The 15937-nt window shown below is 40.5% G+C and overlaps 1 protein-coding gene across 2 annotated transcripts; it reads right to left on the minus strand.

Moving 5' to 3' along the window:
* Positions 1-74: 74 nt before the first annotated feature.
* On the minus strand, positions 75-7307 carry chrm3b (cholinergic receptor, muscarinic 3b). 2 transcript variants are annotated; one of them, XM_082544603.1, is made up of 6 exons: positions 6569-7307; positions 4218-4339; positions 3714-3811; positions 2890-3185; positions 909-1612; positions 75-792 (listed from the first exon to the last, which is right to left on the minus strand). In XM_082544603.1, exons 2-6 carry the CDS (start codon positions 4330-4332, stop codon positions 278-280), a joined length of 1728 nt encoding a protein of 575 aa, XP_082400729.1. In that variant the 5' UTR covers positions 4333-4339; positions 6569-7307; the 3' UTR covers positions 75-277. The 2 variants fall into 2 exon arrangements, with proteins under 2 accessions (XP_082400729.1, XP_082400728.1); XM_082544602.1 differs by lacking the exons at positions 4218-4339; positions 6569-7307 and adding an exon at positions 3963-4025.
* Positions 7308-15937: the final 8630 nt, after the last annotated feature.

A 15937-nucleotide genomic window follows, 5' to 3' on the forward strand; every position in this document is an offset into this window, starting at 1 on the left:
CGATAGGTTTTTCTACTACAGTAGCTTGGTAAAAAAGCAAGAATACAATAACATTCAAATTAACTGTATTTATATATAGCACCAAATCACAGCAACAGTTGCCTCAAGGGGCTTTATATTGTAATGTAAAAACCCTACAATAATAACTACACATAAATTAATAGAACACAAAAATATTTGTGAGGGTGAATTTCAATTAATTATGTTTCCATTAAAGTTAAGGCATCCAACTCTGATTGTGGATTAGAAAGTGCAGCTTTAAACAAAGATCCACACTCTACATGGGGTCTTTCTTATGGAATGCCACAGCCTGTCTCTGATAAAAATGAGGCTTGTTCTTTCTTTGATTCCACTGACACATTAAAATATCTCTAAAGGTTGTCCTGAAGGTCTTGTTGCATAAGGCATAGCACATGGGGTTGACTGTGCTGTTAACATAACACAACCAGTAGCCCAGAGCCCAGAGAGTTTCAGGGATACAGTCCTGACAAAAAGTATTGACCAAAACCATGATATTATATGGTAACCATGTTGTAATGAAGGCAAACAGAATGGCGCTAAGTGTCCTTGCAGCTTTTTTCTCATTTGCCTTTTTTTCGTTCTTGCGCTTGCTGATCTCCGTCTTGGCCTTGGAGGCAAAGCGTTTGGCCACTGCAGCATCTTTCATGGTGATAGCTGTAGGTGACAGGTCAGCAGAACAGGAGGTTGCTGCATTTGATCCTCTTGGACTTATGTTTGTAGACAGGGGATATTTTTCCTTGTTTTCCTTCCCCTTTCTAGACTTCTTACCATCTATATAGATATATTAAACATCAAAAGGGACATGTAATGAACATTAAACATCATGTAGTAGGGTATTTATTAATATATTATGAAAACAAAGACCACTAAATAGGTCTATGTCCAACCTTTTGAAGATCTTGCATCGACTTCTGCCTCTGAACCTGACTGGTCTTCTGAATCCCAGGCCTCGTTATTGTTAAAGCTGTCACAGCTACTCTGTTCTGCTGGTGGTGATGTGGCATTTAATCTCTTGGATGCATGGTGAACTGGCAGAAGAGATGAAATCTCAAAGCAGAACATGTTGCATTTCCCTCTACTTTCTACGCCTCCTGGTAGGCTTGCGTTGTTCTTCTCAGAAGACAAATGATTTAGTCCATAGCTGCTGTAGTTTTGGGACCTCACCTGGTGCAGCATAGCTGCTGAGATATTCTGGTTGTTGGGTGTACTTTCTCCACCTTTTTTTCCACTACTACCCCTTTCATGTGGAGCCTGATTTGGGTTGTTCCCTGACCCAGATCCCTTGAGACCCTGTACATCTTTAGCTCGCTTCTCTGTCTCCTGATAGATCTTCCAGAACAGGATTGCCATAATAGTTACTGGCAGGTAGAAGGCAGCAATAGCTGTACAAAATGTAATTATAGGCTCAGACAAGAACTGAATGTAGCACTCGTTTGGCTGTACTGTCCGCTCACCCACGATGTACTGCCAGAACAGAATGGCTGGGGCCCACAGAATAAAAGAGATAGACCAGGCTAATCCAATCATGGTCATGGCCCGCTTGGTTGTTCGCTTGGCCCGGTAAGTCAGTGGTCTGGTCACAGAAAAATACCTAAGAGGATACAAAAAGAAGGCAGGCAACTATTTGAAGCTGTTCAGAGTCAAAAGAATTAGATATTTTCAAACCCATGACGCTCATGAAAGCTTTGTCATGGCTATGGATACATTTCAATCATAAAGCATGGAAATGTTTGCGATTCCAATACATGTTTTATGTATTTATTTTTAAATCATTAAAATTTATACATCAAAATACATGACCGTAGATAGTAGGGGTGCAACGATACACAAAATTCACGGTTCGGTTCAATACTTTGGTGTCACGGTTCGATATTTTTTCAATACAAAAAAAAATTGTTCATGCCTTTTTAATTTGTCATTTATTAAAATTATAAATATATATTTTAACTCAAAAGTACAGTTTTTAAATTTAATGTTGCTGAAACAATAAAGGGATAAAAAAAAAAATCTATCTGATGGAGAAATCACTCATCTTTGGAAAAGAGTTTATTACAGAGAAATGGCTCTTTCCAAAATAAAAGCTATACTATATGCTTCTTCTGGGCTATATTCTCAGCAGCATATTAAACATATCAGGTCCCCATAAGGAGAATCCTGTGCTAACGGCTGTCTAAATGACTCGGGTAAAGTTTGTAGCATGCGTGCTTGTTGTCTGCTTCCACTTGTCTTTGCACGAGGATGATGTCGGAGTAAATGTGCAGTCATATTCGTTGTGTTCCCACTAGTGCTGTCAGCGTTAATCTGAAATGACGTTAACGCCACAACACGGCAAATCTCCGTTAACGAGTTACCGCGGATCGCCCCGTGCCTGGGGCTGGACGGCCAACATGTTAACGAGCTAACTGTGCTAACACACTAGCTCCCACCCATGTAATTGAGCATTGCGTGGCACATCCGACACATTGTTTCACTTTTGTCCATGATGCGCTTACCTTCAGGGTCATACGTCACATGAAAACCAAAATAGTTCCAAACGGCACATCTGAATGAGGGTGGGGGAGGTTCAATTTGCCATGTTGCAAGGAGAGCTTAACTTCTGTCTCGCTAGCTTGCCCTGCGCTCAGTGAATCTGCTTTCGACTACTCCGCCTAGGCTGCACTGTCGAGCGCAGATCCACTGAGCGCTCAACACAGACAGCACCGTCAGAAGGAAAGTTGATAAAATAAATTAAAATTGTTGTATTGTTCGACACATATGCGTACCGAACCGAAAGCACCCGAACAGTTCAATATCGATACGATATCGATCGTTGCACCCCTGGTAGATAGATTTACTTTACTGAATTTTTTTTTTTTAAATTCAACTTACCTGTCAAAGCTGATGACTAGCAGATTCATGACAGAGGCATTACTGGCCACATAGTCTATCGCAAGCCACAGGTCACAAACAACTGGTCCCAGGGCCCACTGGTCCATGATGATGTAGGTGGTATACAGATTCATAGACAGCGTTCCAATGGTCAGGTCAGCAAAGGCTAGGCTCAGCAGATAGTAATTGTTCACTGTCTTCAGTGCCTTATTTACCTTGAACGACACCAACACTAGGATGTTGCCAACAATAGTGACAAGAGAAAGTGATCCAGTGAGGAGGACAATTATGATGACCTGAAGGTGAAGACGTAGGCAAAAATCAAAAACGAACTGCTTCCTTAAACTCAACAGCCATTGTGCAGTAAATGACCTATTACTCTATATAGTTCCTCCAAACCTATAACACCTTTAGGATAAATGAGGAACATACAGAAAACTATTCACTTGTCAAGCAATGGTTCAAATGACGTGCTTTCACTGCAGATGTCATCCTGCATCACTGTCAGTTTAACATTATATTACATGTGGAACAGTTTTGTTTTGCAATAATATCTCAATCTGAACAAAACAAAAATGTAACCATACTTGTAAAAAGTCTCTTTATGAAAATACATTTTCATGTATGCAAAGTTTGCCCCGGAATATCTACTGTACGCAAAACTTTCACAGGAGCCATCAAGCCCCTAGACCCATGAGCTGAATTTTTGGTGGTAGTTAGAGTTCCATGGCTTGGTACTGAAGCAATGGAATTTATACAGTGAAGCCCTAAAACAGATCTAATAAGATCAAAGTTAAAAGTAGAACTGTTGCCACAACAGTTACCTGCCAGATTGTATGCCCTCCTAATGGATTAAACTCATCTGGAGGCAGCATTAATGTTCTGTTATCTGCTGAATTGCCCATACTCTGGTAGGAGCCACCTGAAAATGTGGAGAATATTATTATTGTGAATCAATTTTCTCAACTAATAAAATAACCTAATTTGGAAAAAACAAAGCAATGATTTGAAATTATTGTGCCTACAAATCATATTTCCATTTCAGATTGCCACAATTCTTTTCGCAGCCTTACATTATTATCTCTCTGTCACCAGCCTAAAGTCAAGTGGCTTTCTGTTACATTTTGGTATTTTTTGCTTTTTTAGTTCTTTGACTGTCCTTCGTATGTCTTCTTTTTCCTCCACGCATTGTCCTGCAGGAATATAGGCATAATCTTAAATTCTTTTGTTTTCTTTAATTTCCTATTCCCTGCACGTGTTCTTTCAGATAGAATATCATTTAACATGTACACATATAATTTACACAGCTTTACAGTTGTGCATAGTACCTAAGATAGCAGAGTCAGCTTTGATGATGGTATCTGGCTGGTCTCTCATACCAGGAAATCTGCTGGTAAGGAAGTAGACAGGATCAGAGCTGGAGGTCAGGTTCATTGTGACCATGACACATCTGAAAGAAAAAACAGAATAAATCATTTTAATACATAAAAATGAACGATTAAGGAATTCAGCTGATACTTTTACAAATGACAATAAGGTACCATTTCAGTCAGCCAAGACATGTTACTTTATCCAGACTATCCAGTCCAGCTTGTCAGCATTAGCAAGGTGCAATCGTATGATTTCCTGATACACCTGATCACTGGTGCAAAGTGACAGACTAATAAATTACTAGCATTCACTCACCAAAGCACATAAATGTCTTGGACTGTTGGTACCTCATAGCAAGCCATAATATTTCTCAAATCAATTAGATTGCTCCAAATATCACAAACCAAACTGAGAGGTCCAGTTCAGTGACTCCAGTTGACTGAGATGAGTAGTGGTGTGCCATACTACACATTCTGATGCTGATACCAAATAAATACAAAGATGGTATTGCCTATACCAATACAGATACAAACATTTCATATCAGCTTATAAAGTCAGCTTAGGGAAGAGTATATATCAATCGCGCTGATATCAGTCTGATACCATTACCATCATTGGTATCGATATTGTCAATGTTTAGATCGATCCACCCACCTACAGAGTGAGTCCTAGCAAGCAGTTTGGAAATAGCTACATGTCAATCACACAGAAAAGTCTGAAAAGTAATTGATTGCCCTATTGTGATTACCTCAGTTTTGGAATCACCCTCAATTTACCTTTAGAGGTACCAGTGTTATTGGCACTTTCATGTTGGCTTCATTTTTCAGCCTTAGAGGTTACGGGGTTACTTGGTTGTTCCCAATTCCTTAAGTCACACCGAACATCATGTAAGGAGGTACAAAGTAACAAAGTAAATAATTATCTAAAGGTCATAAGCATTACAAATATCTTTACAAACTGGTTACTTTGGATAGTTTCTCTCTTCATAAGGACATTATAATGGTCAGATTCTTTTTAATAACTCATCCATTTAGATACTAGTAAGGTATAAACTTAGAGCGGTGGCTGCTTTGATTGGCTCTTGCACAACATTTTCTACTCCTACTTAAATCTAAAAGCAGTTTTGCTAAAAGTCATTCACTAGTTTACACATAATCACAACTGTTTATTCTATATGCACAGCATATGTGTAAGGCATTTTCCCAATCACACATACACATGGATACATTAAGAGTTTAGTTTCTTGCTCAAGTCTGCTTTAATGTGCGGACCGGAGAAGCCCAGTGTGAAACTGTGAAAAGAGCTTCCTAAAAGAAATTCCTGTATTGGAACCATAGCTTTTCTTTCTTTGGTACTGCCTTTGGCACCATCTTGTGGTCATTGTAAATAGCAGTATTGCAAAGGATGTGAGCCTGTAATAATCACTGTGGTTACACATGGGGGTCACTAAGGAGCTTCCTTTTTGCTCAGTGGTTCATAGACCGAGCATCGCAGTGCAATAATCCTTTTAATCCTTGCTTAATATGGCTTCATTTCTAAGCTGCTAGCTTTTTGACTATCTTTTGGGACTGAGTACTGTATCTGTGATCATGGTTATTTGCAGACAAATTAAATGTGTCTGTACAGTACTGTTTCTCTAGGCTGCTCATATGTTACAGTTATTGTTATTTTACTTCTGTAATAATACACATACAATTTGCTTTCTTTTATGTTTTACAAATATTTGCATATTTTTCACAATTAAACCCTACCAAATACAACAAACCATCTGTGCCTTAGAGGATGCATTGATAAAGGATATAACAAGTTAGCTATGTAGTTGAAATACATTACAGTCAAAAACTTGTAATGAGGACAGCATAAATTCAGTCAAGGCTGTTGTGAGACAAGTGAATTGCCTTAGAACTTAAAACGTTTTTATTGTCATTGTACAGTTGAATGCACAGCAAAATTAGGTAGCAAGACTACAAAGGTGCAGAAGTAAAGAAAACACTGTGGGAGTTTGTACATGGGCATCATAATAGGATATAATAAATAAGGGTAGAATGGCTATGGTGATTAAGGATAGGGATGGTAATTGCACATCTGCCAAAATATTGCACAGGGAATAGTGGCAAGTACTTCTTAGTAGATGTATAAGAGGTATAAATTTAAACATGCTTCTTTATGTATGAAAAACATAGTCAGCCATCCTTTGTTCACTGAGTGACTGCAGACATGTAGAACCTGCTACCAATCCAACAAGAGCCCAGTAAAACAGTAAAACAGTTCTCTTAATAGAAGAACAAATTCAAACTCCCCAGCTTACCAGGTAAGATCCTTCATCATGTTTGACCTCTGTCTGTCTGCCACAGCATCCTCTTAACCTGCCTCACTGAAACCTGAACTTATTTTATCAACAGGACACTGTAATGTAAAGTCAGAGTGTAATCTTGCACAGGATCAGTGTGCAATACCTACATACTTTCTCCTGTTCAAATAGTTAAACATCACATTGAATTTTAGTGCTACACGTCCGACATACAATGGTCGACCTAATCCATAAACTATTAAATGGCATCAAACACGGCCACACTGAAAGCCAACTAAACGAAGCTGCTGTTTACGTGAGCAAACACAGTGTGGAGGGTTGGTGGTTTGTAACATCAGTTCTTATTTCATCTTTTCTATAACACAGTTTTAAAAAACTGTGAAAACAGAGTCGTTTACTTATTTTCGATACTCAGTTGAACATGAAAAGAACAAGTGACATATTAAATGTATGTATTCACATTTACTATACATTTACGTTTAAATCCTTTTGCTTTTCGCAACCCAAATTACATGAAAAAACAACCCCTCTCTTCCAAAGCATTCCTGGCATCCTTTTTAGATTTTGACACTTTTTGCCGCATACAAACTGCGAGTCACCTTGTATATGTTGACTATAAAATTAGAGCAAACCTTCTCTAGATACATTTTGATTGTCCTTAGTATTAAATACGCAAGACAGCACTGCATTTCCACAAAAGCTGACAAACACTGAGAAATCTTTGAACAGTATTATAGCCTCACCATCCATCGCATTGGTGATTCTGGCATAGATTAGCATAGCCTGTAAAGAATAGATGACATTACTAATACAGGCTGTACTAATTAAAGCCAGAAACATCATTTCGTCACAGAAAATCTCTTTGGCTGGTGTTCTTAGAACTGATGATAATCTTGTAGAAGAGAAACATTTTAACCTTTCAGCTGAAGAGTGACTTTTACATAAACAAGTCAACAAAACACACATTAAAATAGAAGAATCAACTAAAACGGTAAGTACTTAATCTTAAAGAAAGTACATGAAAATACTCTGCACATGCAAATCCTTTCCAATAAGTTATGAATGAAATCAAAGACAGTCTCCTTGACTTTACTTTAAAAATTTGCATTTAAAAACAATGAGAAACCTCTCACTAGTTACTTAAGGAATAGTAAATGACTGTATTTATAAAACCCTAACTATTAGACATTGAATTACACATTGAATTGCTCTTACCTACCCACTCTTGTCTCAGTATCTACTGTGATATCCTGATGGGAAACTTAGCTCTACTCATGCAGCGTAGAGTTTTCTTCTGTAGTTCAGTGGGTGAGTGACGGAATCCTCCAGCTCCGCCTTTGACCAAAGCTTTGCTTCTTTCTGCAGGGGAGGTTTTTAGAAGAGTACTTTTACAAGTTAGCGTTAACTAGAAGATGTTGTGAGGGATCTGACCAAGAAACTGTCAGATAATAAAATGACCTTATGAACTAAAAAAGATACAAACTGAGAATTAAATGGAATATATCTTTATGCATGATCAGTCATCCATCCCAAAAAGTTGATTCGGTTCATCTGGAAAATGCTACATACAGATGAACAGAATCAACCAAATTATAGGAAGATAACACTAACTTTTGAAAGGACAAACGCCCCTTTTCCATTAGTACCTATTCACACCAACTAGACACAGCTTGCCACGACATAACAATTTAGAACCACCTTATGTCCGTGGTCATTGTCATAGCAACATATGTGAGCATCCCACATGAACAAAGCAATAAATGTGGGCGTCGAGGCAAGAATATACCTGCTGCTCGGTCTGTGGCTTTTTGTCAGACTTGGAGACCTCTGTGTGGTTTTTTGTAGCAATTTTCCCGTTTTTAAAAATGGCAAACCGTGGCGAGCCGTGCCGAGGAGGTACTAATTGGAAAATGGGCTAAAGATTAGTTTTCTGTTCTCTTTGAGAGGTTGAAACTACTGAAACTGACATAACCTGATATTTGTCCATAACTTTTTAAGCAATTTACTAGAAAAAAAATGTAGTCAAAAGACAAAAAGTACACGACCATCTATTATGGGTATATCTGACTGGTGGTAAGTTGCATTAAACTGTAGATATCTGCAGTATAAAACACAGGACTGGATACACCTTAAAACCAATTATTTAAAACATCAGCAATGTAAAAAAAAAAACAAATAAAGGAAAAGTAATGTAATATAAAGTAACACAGTGGCTTTGAACCCATGTGTGAAACACTTTTGTCGAAGTGGAAAAAATGACAGGAAGATCTTACTTTGTTCTCTCTCTGTCTCACACACACACACACACACACACACACACACACACACACACACACACACACACACACACACACACACACACACACACACACACACACACACACACACACACACACACACACAGTCCTTCCAATTTGAAGACTGTCCTGACCATATAAGGACATATGAATGTGTCACTTTCATATGGCAAGCGAATGGCTGCATTCTCATGACACCAAACACGCAAGATCTGTGTCCAAAATAAAATTTAGCTGTAAATAACAATCTGACTTCCAACACTTTCCCCTATTTGCTTACTAAGTAACTTTTAGCTAGAAACTCGAGGCAGAAATATATTTCCCCCCAGAGAGGCCTGGAAGCTGAAGGAAGCACATAAAAATACCTACAAGACACAACAGCAATTCAAAGCAGTTAACGTGGTCTACAATAAAACTACCAGATCAAACTACTAGATTAATTACAACACTACTCAAGTTCAACTGTGCAATTTTTACCCTTTATACACTTACCAGTTACACCTAGTCACAGTTCCCCATACCACCCTCTGAAAAAGTCATGTGTTCAGTAAGGGCAGAAACCCTAGACACAAATACAATGGTGAAGCTCCACCACAGAGTTTATGCTACCAAGTCTTAGTCATTTAGTACAATTTAGTCTCAACCCTAGGGTTCAGACAGCTACTTCTGGTGAGTATTTATGCACCAATTCTACCTCCACCAAAAAGCAACTAGAAACCAGCAATTTTCTAGAAACCAGGGAGAAAGAGAAAACATGGTTGGTCTTCTATAGAGATCAACCACTTAAGCGTACTAAAATGGATGCATGGCTCTTGTAGCTATACTAAGAACACGTTAAACCCTAAATTCATGGGTCTAACAGCAGAGCAAAATACTAACTCTGCTTTCCTCTAACATCAACCACAGAATAACTAAATAATGTAACAAATCCTAACAAATGCTATCTTGTGTGGAAGTTCCTAAGATATTAGTCACAATGCTAAGTATCATAACTACTCAAGAAGCAGTTACACTAAGTTATCCAGTAACACTGACTCAATTTCAATCTCCCCATTGAGTCTAAAGATCCTTGATCAGATCACATTTCTATATTTCATTAGTAGGGAAGGGTTCCATCTTTATAAAGCGGCAATAATGCTGTGTGGATTGAGACTGAACAGTGGTTTCATATGAACCAAGTGAAGTTTACTTCAGAAGATTTATTCATTAACAAATGTGCTACAAGGGACCATTTGGATCTTCACTAAGCTACCATTATCCAAAGTTAAAAATTTATACAAAGACATAAATAAAATCTATTTTTTTGCACATTATCTACAAGTTTTTAAATTCAAAACAAAGTAAAACATATAAACTACTGGTCATAAATTTTAGAACACTCCATTTTTCCAGTTTTTTTTTTATTGAAAATTAAACAGTTTAATGTCTCATTGCACTCTGAAATGAAAACATAGCTTATTTGTGGTGCGTCCAGTGCTTCCCTCCCCATCCCCAACTGCCTCCCGCCTCCTCCTCCATCACACCACCACACATGCAGCGCCCAGTGTCCACCTCTCAATTTTCAATAAATGTAGACATTAAGGGTTCTCAGGGAGGGGCCATGCTGACACCAGCTGCTTTCTGGCAGAGAGTACCATGCCCCTCCCATGGTTTAAATGCACTGGGGCGATCGTGGCTCAAGAGTTGGGAGTTCGCCTTGTAATTGGAAGGTTGCCGGTTCGAGTCCCGGCTTGGACAGTCTCGGTCGTTGTGTCCTTGGGCAGGACACTTCACCCGTTGCCTACTAGTTGTGGTCAGAGGGCCCGGTGGCGCCAGTGTCCGGCAGCCTCGCCTCTGGGCAGCTGTGGCTAGGAGCTAGCCTTCACCAGTGTGTGAATGTGTGTGTGGATGGGTGGATGACTGGTTGTGTAAGAAGAAGAAGAAGAAGAAAGTGTGTACATTATTGTACTTTATTGAGCCCCGTGGGGAAATTGCTCTCTGCATTTAACCCATTCACTCAGTGAAGCAGTGGGCAGCCATTGGGCGCCCGGGGAGCAGTGTGTAGGGACGGTACCTTGCTCAGGGGTACCTCAGGGTAGCTGTTAAGGGGAATCGAACCCCCGACCTTCCGATCATGGGGCAACCACTCTACCTACTGAGCTATCCCTGCCCTAAAGCGCTTTGGGGTCCTTAGGAACTAGTAAATATACAAATACAGGCCATTTACCATTTAGATCAGCACGCAGCAACATCACATATGAGTCTGTGGTATGAAGGGGGCGGGGGGCCAGGAGGAGGAGTTGTCTATCTGGTTGGGGTCTGAGATGCTGGACCTCCCTGCTGCTGCAGGACCAGGGACGGTCTGCTTGTCTCCATCCCACGGCAAAGGGAAACATCTCCTGGGCCTATGGCCGGATTGCCCCTCTGGGGGTGATGGTATCTGGACCTGGGAGTATAGAGTATGTTTGGGGAGTGTGTGTACAGTGTTCATTTCTGTCTCCATGTTGGGCAAATGTCGAGTATTTATATGTGTGCATGAGGCTGGGAATTCATGTTTGTGTCTGCGTGTGTCTGTTTGTCTATATTTATGTGTCAGGTTGGGTCGTAAATTTCACCTCTCTGGCAACATCTCAGGCCTATTCCCACATAACACTCGGCCGGGCCGCTTCCGGGGGGTGAGGTGCCCTCGGACCTCGGGCTTCTGGGCCCGGGGCTTGGTCTGCTCTGGCATGGCTGGCTGCCGGCAGAGCCTGCGGGCATTTCACCGCAGCCCCCTGTGGCTTCCCCCTGGTTCGATCCTTGGATTCCCCAGTCTGCATGCCAAATATCCTTGGGCAAGATACTAACCCCCAATGACCAAGTTAGTATCTAGTATCAAGCCTCCGAAGCATTCATCGGAGTGTGAATGTGTGCGCATGTTGGTTAGATTGCACTCGAGTTTAGAAGTGCTTGCATGAGTGAGTGTGAATGGGGTGAATGAGACATATTGTAAACTGCACTTTGAGTACTCAGGGAGAGTAGAAAAGCGCTTTATAAGAATCAGTCCATTTACAATTTACATAAAGGCAGAGTAATGTGAGTTTCATGCAAAAACTGTGTCCATTCTTGGATATATACTCAAGAGTGGGCAGTTGAAGACTGACCCACAAAAGGTAAGAGCAGTGGTGGAGTAGCCCACCTCAACTTCTCACAAGCACTTGCAAAGGTTTTTGGGATTTGCAAATTTCAAGAATTACAGCCAAGATCTGTGGTAAATGGTTAATGGACTGGTTCTTGTATAGTGCTTTTCTACTCTATCTAAGCCACAGGTGTCGAACTCCAGGGCCCTGTTTCAGAAAGCCGGTTTAGTGGAAAAACTGAGTAAGTATACCCTGAGTTAACGAAAACTCTGGGTTTTCGGTTTCACAAAGCGAGTTCAGCTGCAGCCTGAGTGAGTCACTATGACGACACACTCCGTGAAGCTAACCTGCCCCCTAGCAGGTTTACTACAACTAACCCTGACTGTCCCCGTCTCTTTGTCGGAAACCTGACTGTAGGAAGTGTCAGACATGGCGTGTCCCTTCCTTGAAGAGCCAGTAGATCTTGAAGCCCAAATACTCCGCAGAGCTCTCCGCCGGGAGAGAGTGATCAGAGCGCGTATGGACATTTTATCATTACCTGATGATTTCCTGTGCGAACGTTACCGTTTCTCAGCACAATCAATAAGTTATTTGGATAACATCCTCAGGCCATATATTGCGCATGTGACACATCGCGGACATTCTCTCAGTTCTGTACATATTATTTGTATTGCACTTTGGTTTTTTGCAAACGGGAGCTTTCTGTATAATATTGGTGATGCTGAGCACGTTTCCAAGGCTACCGTCTGTCGGGCAGTTGCACTGAAACGTCTCCTGTACTGGTTTGTGGTGTTCCCCGGTCATAGACCCACAAGATTTATCAAAGAGGGATGCCACAAAATTGCAGGTAGCAGGATGAACAAAACTTAATACATGATGTGGTGATACTTGAACTACTACTTAAATTTTACATTTATTCTCACGGTTCCCAGGCGTGATTGGCTGTACAGATGGCACTCACATTCCAATCATTGCTCCTTCAGTAAATGAAGGAGACTATGTGAACAGGAAGTCTTTCCACAGCATTAATGTGCAGGTACATAGTTCCCTGTAGCATTTCAAACTAACAAATTATTTCATTATAGTAATGGATGCTAATTTGTGTTCTCTGCACTGTGAAGATCATATGTGATGCTGCCAACATTATCACAAATGTGGAAGCCAACTGCTCAGCCTCTGTGAGTGGTGGTGGTGGAGGACCCCCACCTGTTTTTCGGGCCTCCGCTTTTTTTCTGTTGGCTATAACGGGTCACATTTGAGCATACAGAGTAAGCAAATATGTACTTGTAATGTGCTCAGATAATTTCAATAAGTGCTTACAGAAAGAAAATTAATGTAGCCTCTAACTGCAATTGATTTACATCGGACAAACAGACCAAGCACTATGGCTCATAATACAATTACACCTTACCTGTTTGGACTATATTTTTATATTTCATTTTTACTTGCTACCAGGAACGTTTGGGGCCTGTTGGGTTGCACCTGCGCTCAAATCACATCACAAAATAAAAGGTATAAAATACAAAAATAAAATATAATAAAATAACGTGTTAAATGGGTGGAAATCCCTAGATCAATGTTTAAATTAACACTCACGCATTGACTCTGTCGGCTATGTTTTGCCATGCATGCTCTCTTTCTTTTGCAGCTGTGGCTGTGTTACTTTTTTTCTGCAAAATTTGCATGTTATCAGCATATGCTGCCATCAGAATTTCGGCCTCAAGCGCTGTAAGATACATTGTCCGCGCCTTCTTTCCCTCCTTCTCCATGGTAATTCGCTTAATCTGTGCTCCACTAATCAGGGCTTTATGTATCCTCGTGCGCGCGCTTAACTTGGGGTTGACGCAACTCCGCGTTGATTGAACTAATTGTTATCAGCCTTTCTGAAACCGAATATTCCGAGTTGGACAGTTCGGGGTTACTCAACCCTGAGTATCGTTTTTCACTCTGAGTTTTCTAAACCGGCTTCCTGAAATAGGGCCCAGGCCTCGAGGGCCGCTGTCCTGCTTGTTTGCCAACTAACCTGCCCTGTTAGCTTCTTCTTAGCAAAGCACACCTGATCCAGGTAATCAGCAGCAGGTGGGCAGGGATGTCACAAAAACAAGCAGGATACTGGCCTTCGAGGGCTGGAGTTTGACACCCCTGATCTAAGCACTCAAAGCACTTTACACAACATGCATCAATTATCCATTCACACCCATTTGCACAAGCATTTTTTCTAAGTGCTTTGTATCTAACATTCACATGCATTCATACTCCAATGAATGCATCGGAGAGCATCCATCTATCAAGCATCTGCTGACAATCAGCCAGGAATCAGCCAGGCATCCACCATGGCCCTTTAAAGGGCCAGGCAACCATGAAGTGGCTACATCTATATACTACATACTATCGCCTCCACAGCCTCCATTATTATGGCTTTTGTGTTGCCTACAACATCATTCCTGCACCAAAAAAAAAGTCTTAGAGACTACAAACCTGTCACTCTGACCTCTGTCATTATGACTATATTTGGTGCTATTTTATCTAAAACCTATCCTTGCAGTTTGCCTACAGCCCGGTAGCACTTTCTATTACAGCTCTGGAATAAAGTAGGCTAACAAGAGGGAAACAAGAGGGAAATAATGTGGCCATTTATGAGTTATTACTATGCAATTACCAAAATAATAACAATGTAAAAACAAGTAATATCATGGTAGCTCCGTAATAAAGTGGTAATAGTAACAATGATAGGGTAACAAGAAGGAAACAAGAACTTAATAATGTGGTAAGTTATTATCACTCAATTATCTGTGGTATTTTCTGTGTAATAAGCACAAAACAGAGCTGCAAAACGCAAAACTGTCTGCTTCTAATAGCATATTAAGAAACTATTAAAGAAAACCTAAAAAGTTTGTGATTATTTCCTAGACCAGGGGTCGGCAACCTGCGGCTCTTTAGTCCTTACAGTGCAGCTCCACGTGGTTTGGGAAAATAAATTAGAAGTGTTTAGATGAAGTGTATTTTATTTATATTAGTTCTTTTTTAACTTGTAGTTCTAAATTGGAAGATTATTGTGATATTGAAATCTAAAAATAAAATTATATTCTATTATTTTTTCATCGCTCAAAATAAGTGTCACACTCGTGGAACCCGGTATACCCGCCGAAACGGCGTGCATTTATCGAGACTTTCAACCCCACGTAGGCCAATTATGGACCTTCGGGTCCACATTATGTCAGCAGCTGTTCTCCATTGTGAACTATGTTAAAACAAACAGCGCTCACGCCTCACAGACGACAGCTTACAGTCCTGCGTAAACTGACTTCGTACAGCCCCGATTCGCAGACGCTGTGCGCAGAGGTTCAGGAGCAGAAGTCCCGTTGTAAACATATCACGGCAGACCCGACGATGTTTGCATGAACACGCTTTTCAGCATCTCTTTAATGACCACTTTTCACACACAGTTGCTGACACATACAGCCGGCTGTAGCTTTTCAGCTCACAGCCCAACACATACCACCAGACGTTAAGGCGGCGAGGCGTGATTGCAGGTGCCGCTCAGGTGCGTCTGCCTCCCCTGCAGCGGCGCTGCAGACCACGCCCCGCCACACACATTAACCAGGTAAAATGCATATTTAAGCAGAATTTTGCAAATATATATTTTTCATTTTTTAGCAGCATAGAGCTTTTTTTCCCAGTTATTTTTTAAAAGTCAGGTCAAGGCTCCAAAAGCCCAAAGGCGATATGAGGGGGGCGGCTCACAACAGTTTTTGTTCATTACATAAATAAAATGTAATTTTCTCTGTAGAACTTCATGGATGTCATAAGCAACATACCTTAGTTGTTCACACAAAGCAGAAAGGTAAAAAACAATATATACAGTGTTATCTTCATTTTAGATGTCACAAAGTATTTGCAGCTCCCACTGTTTTCTTTTGCGTGGAAACAAATGGCTCTTTGGGTGTTAAAGGTTGCTGACCCCTGTCCTA

Source organism: Aulonocara stuartgranti (genome assembly GCF_965226115.1).
Source record: "Aulonocara stuartgranti genome assembly, chromosome: 8".
NCBI lineage: Eukaryota > Metazoa > Chordata > Actinopteri > Cichliformes > Cichlidae > Aulonocara > Aulonocara stuartgranti.

What these genes read in the sequence shown, in the direction of transcription:
- chrm3b (XM_082544603.1), bottom strand. Translation starts at nt 4,332, where the DNA reads ATGGTCACAATGAACCTGACCTCCAGCTCTGATCCTGTCTACTTCCTT. An exon ending in AGCTGACTCTGCTATCTTAG is followed by an intron (nt 3,812 to 4,217) that starts GTACTATGCACA and finishes CCACATTTTCAG; the next exon opens with GTGGCTCCTACCAGAGTATG. An exon ending in CTAGTCATCAGCTTTGACAG is followed by an intron (nt 1,613 to 2,889) that starts GTAAGTTGAATT and finishes GTATCCTCTTAG; the next exon opens with GTATTTTTCTGTGACCAGAC.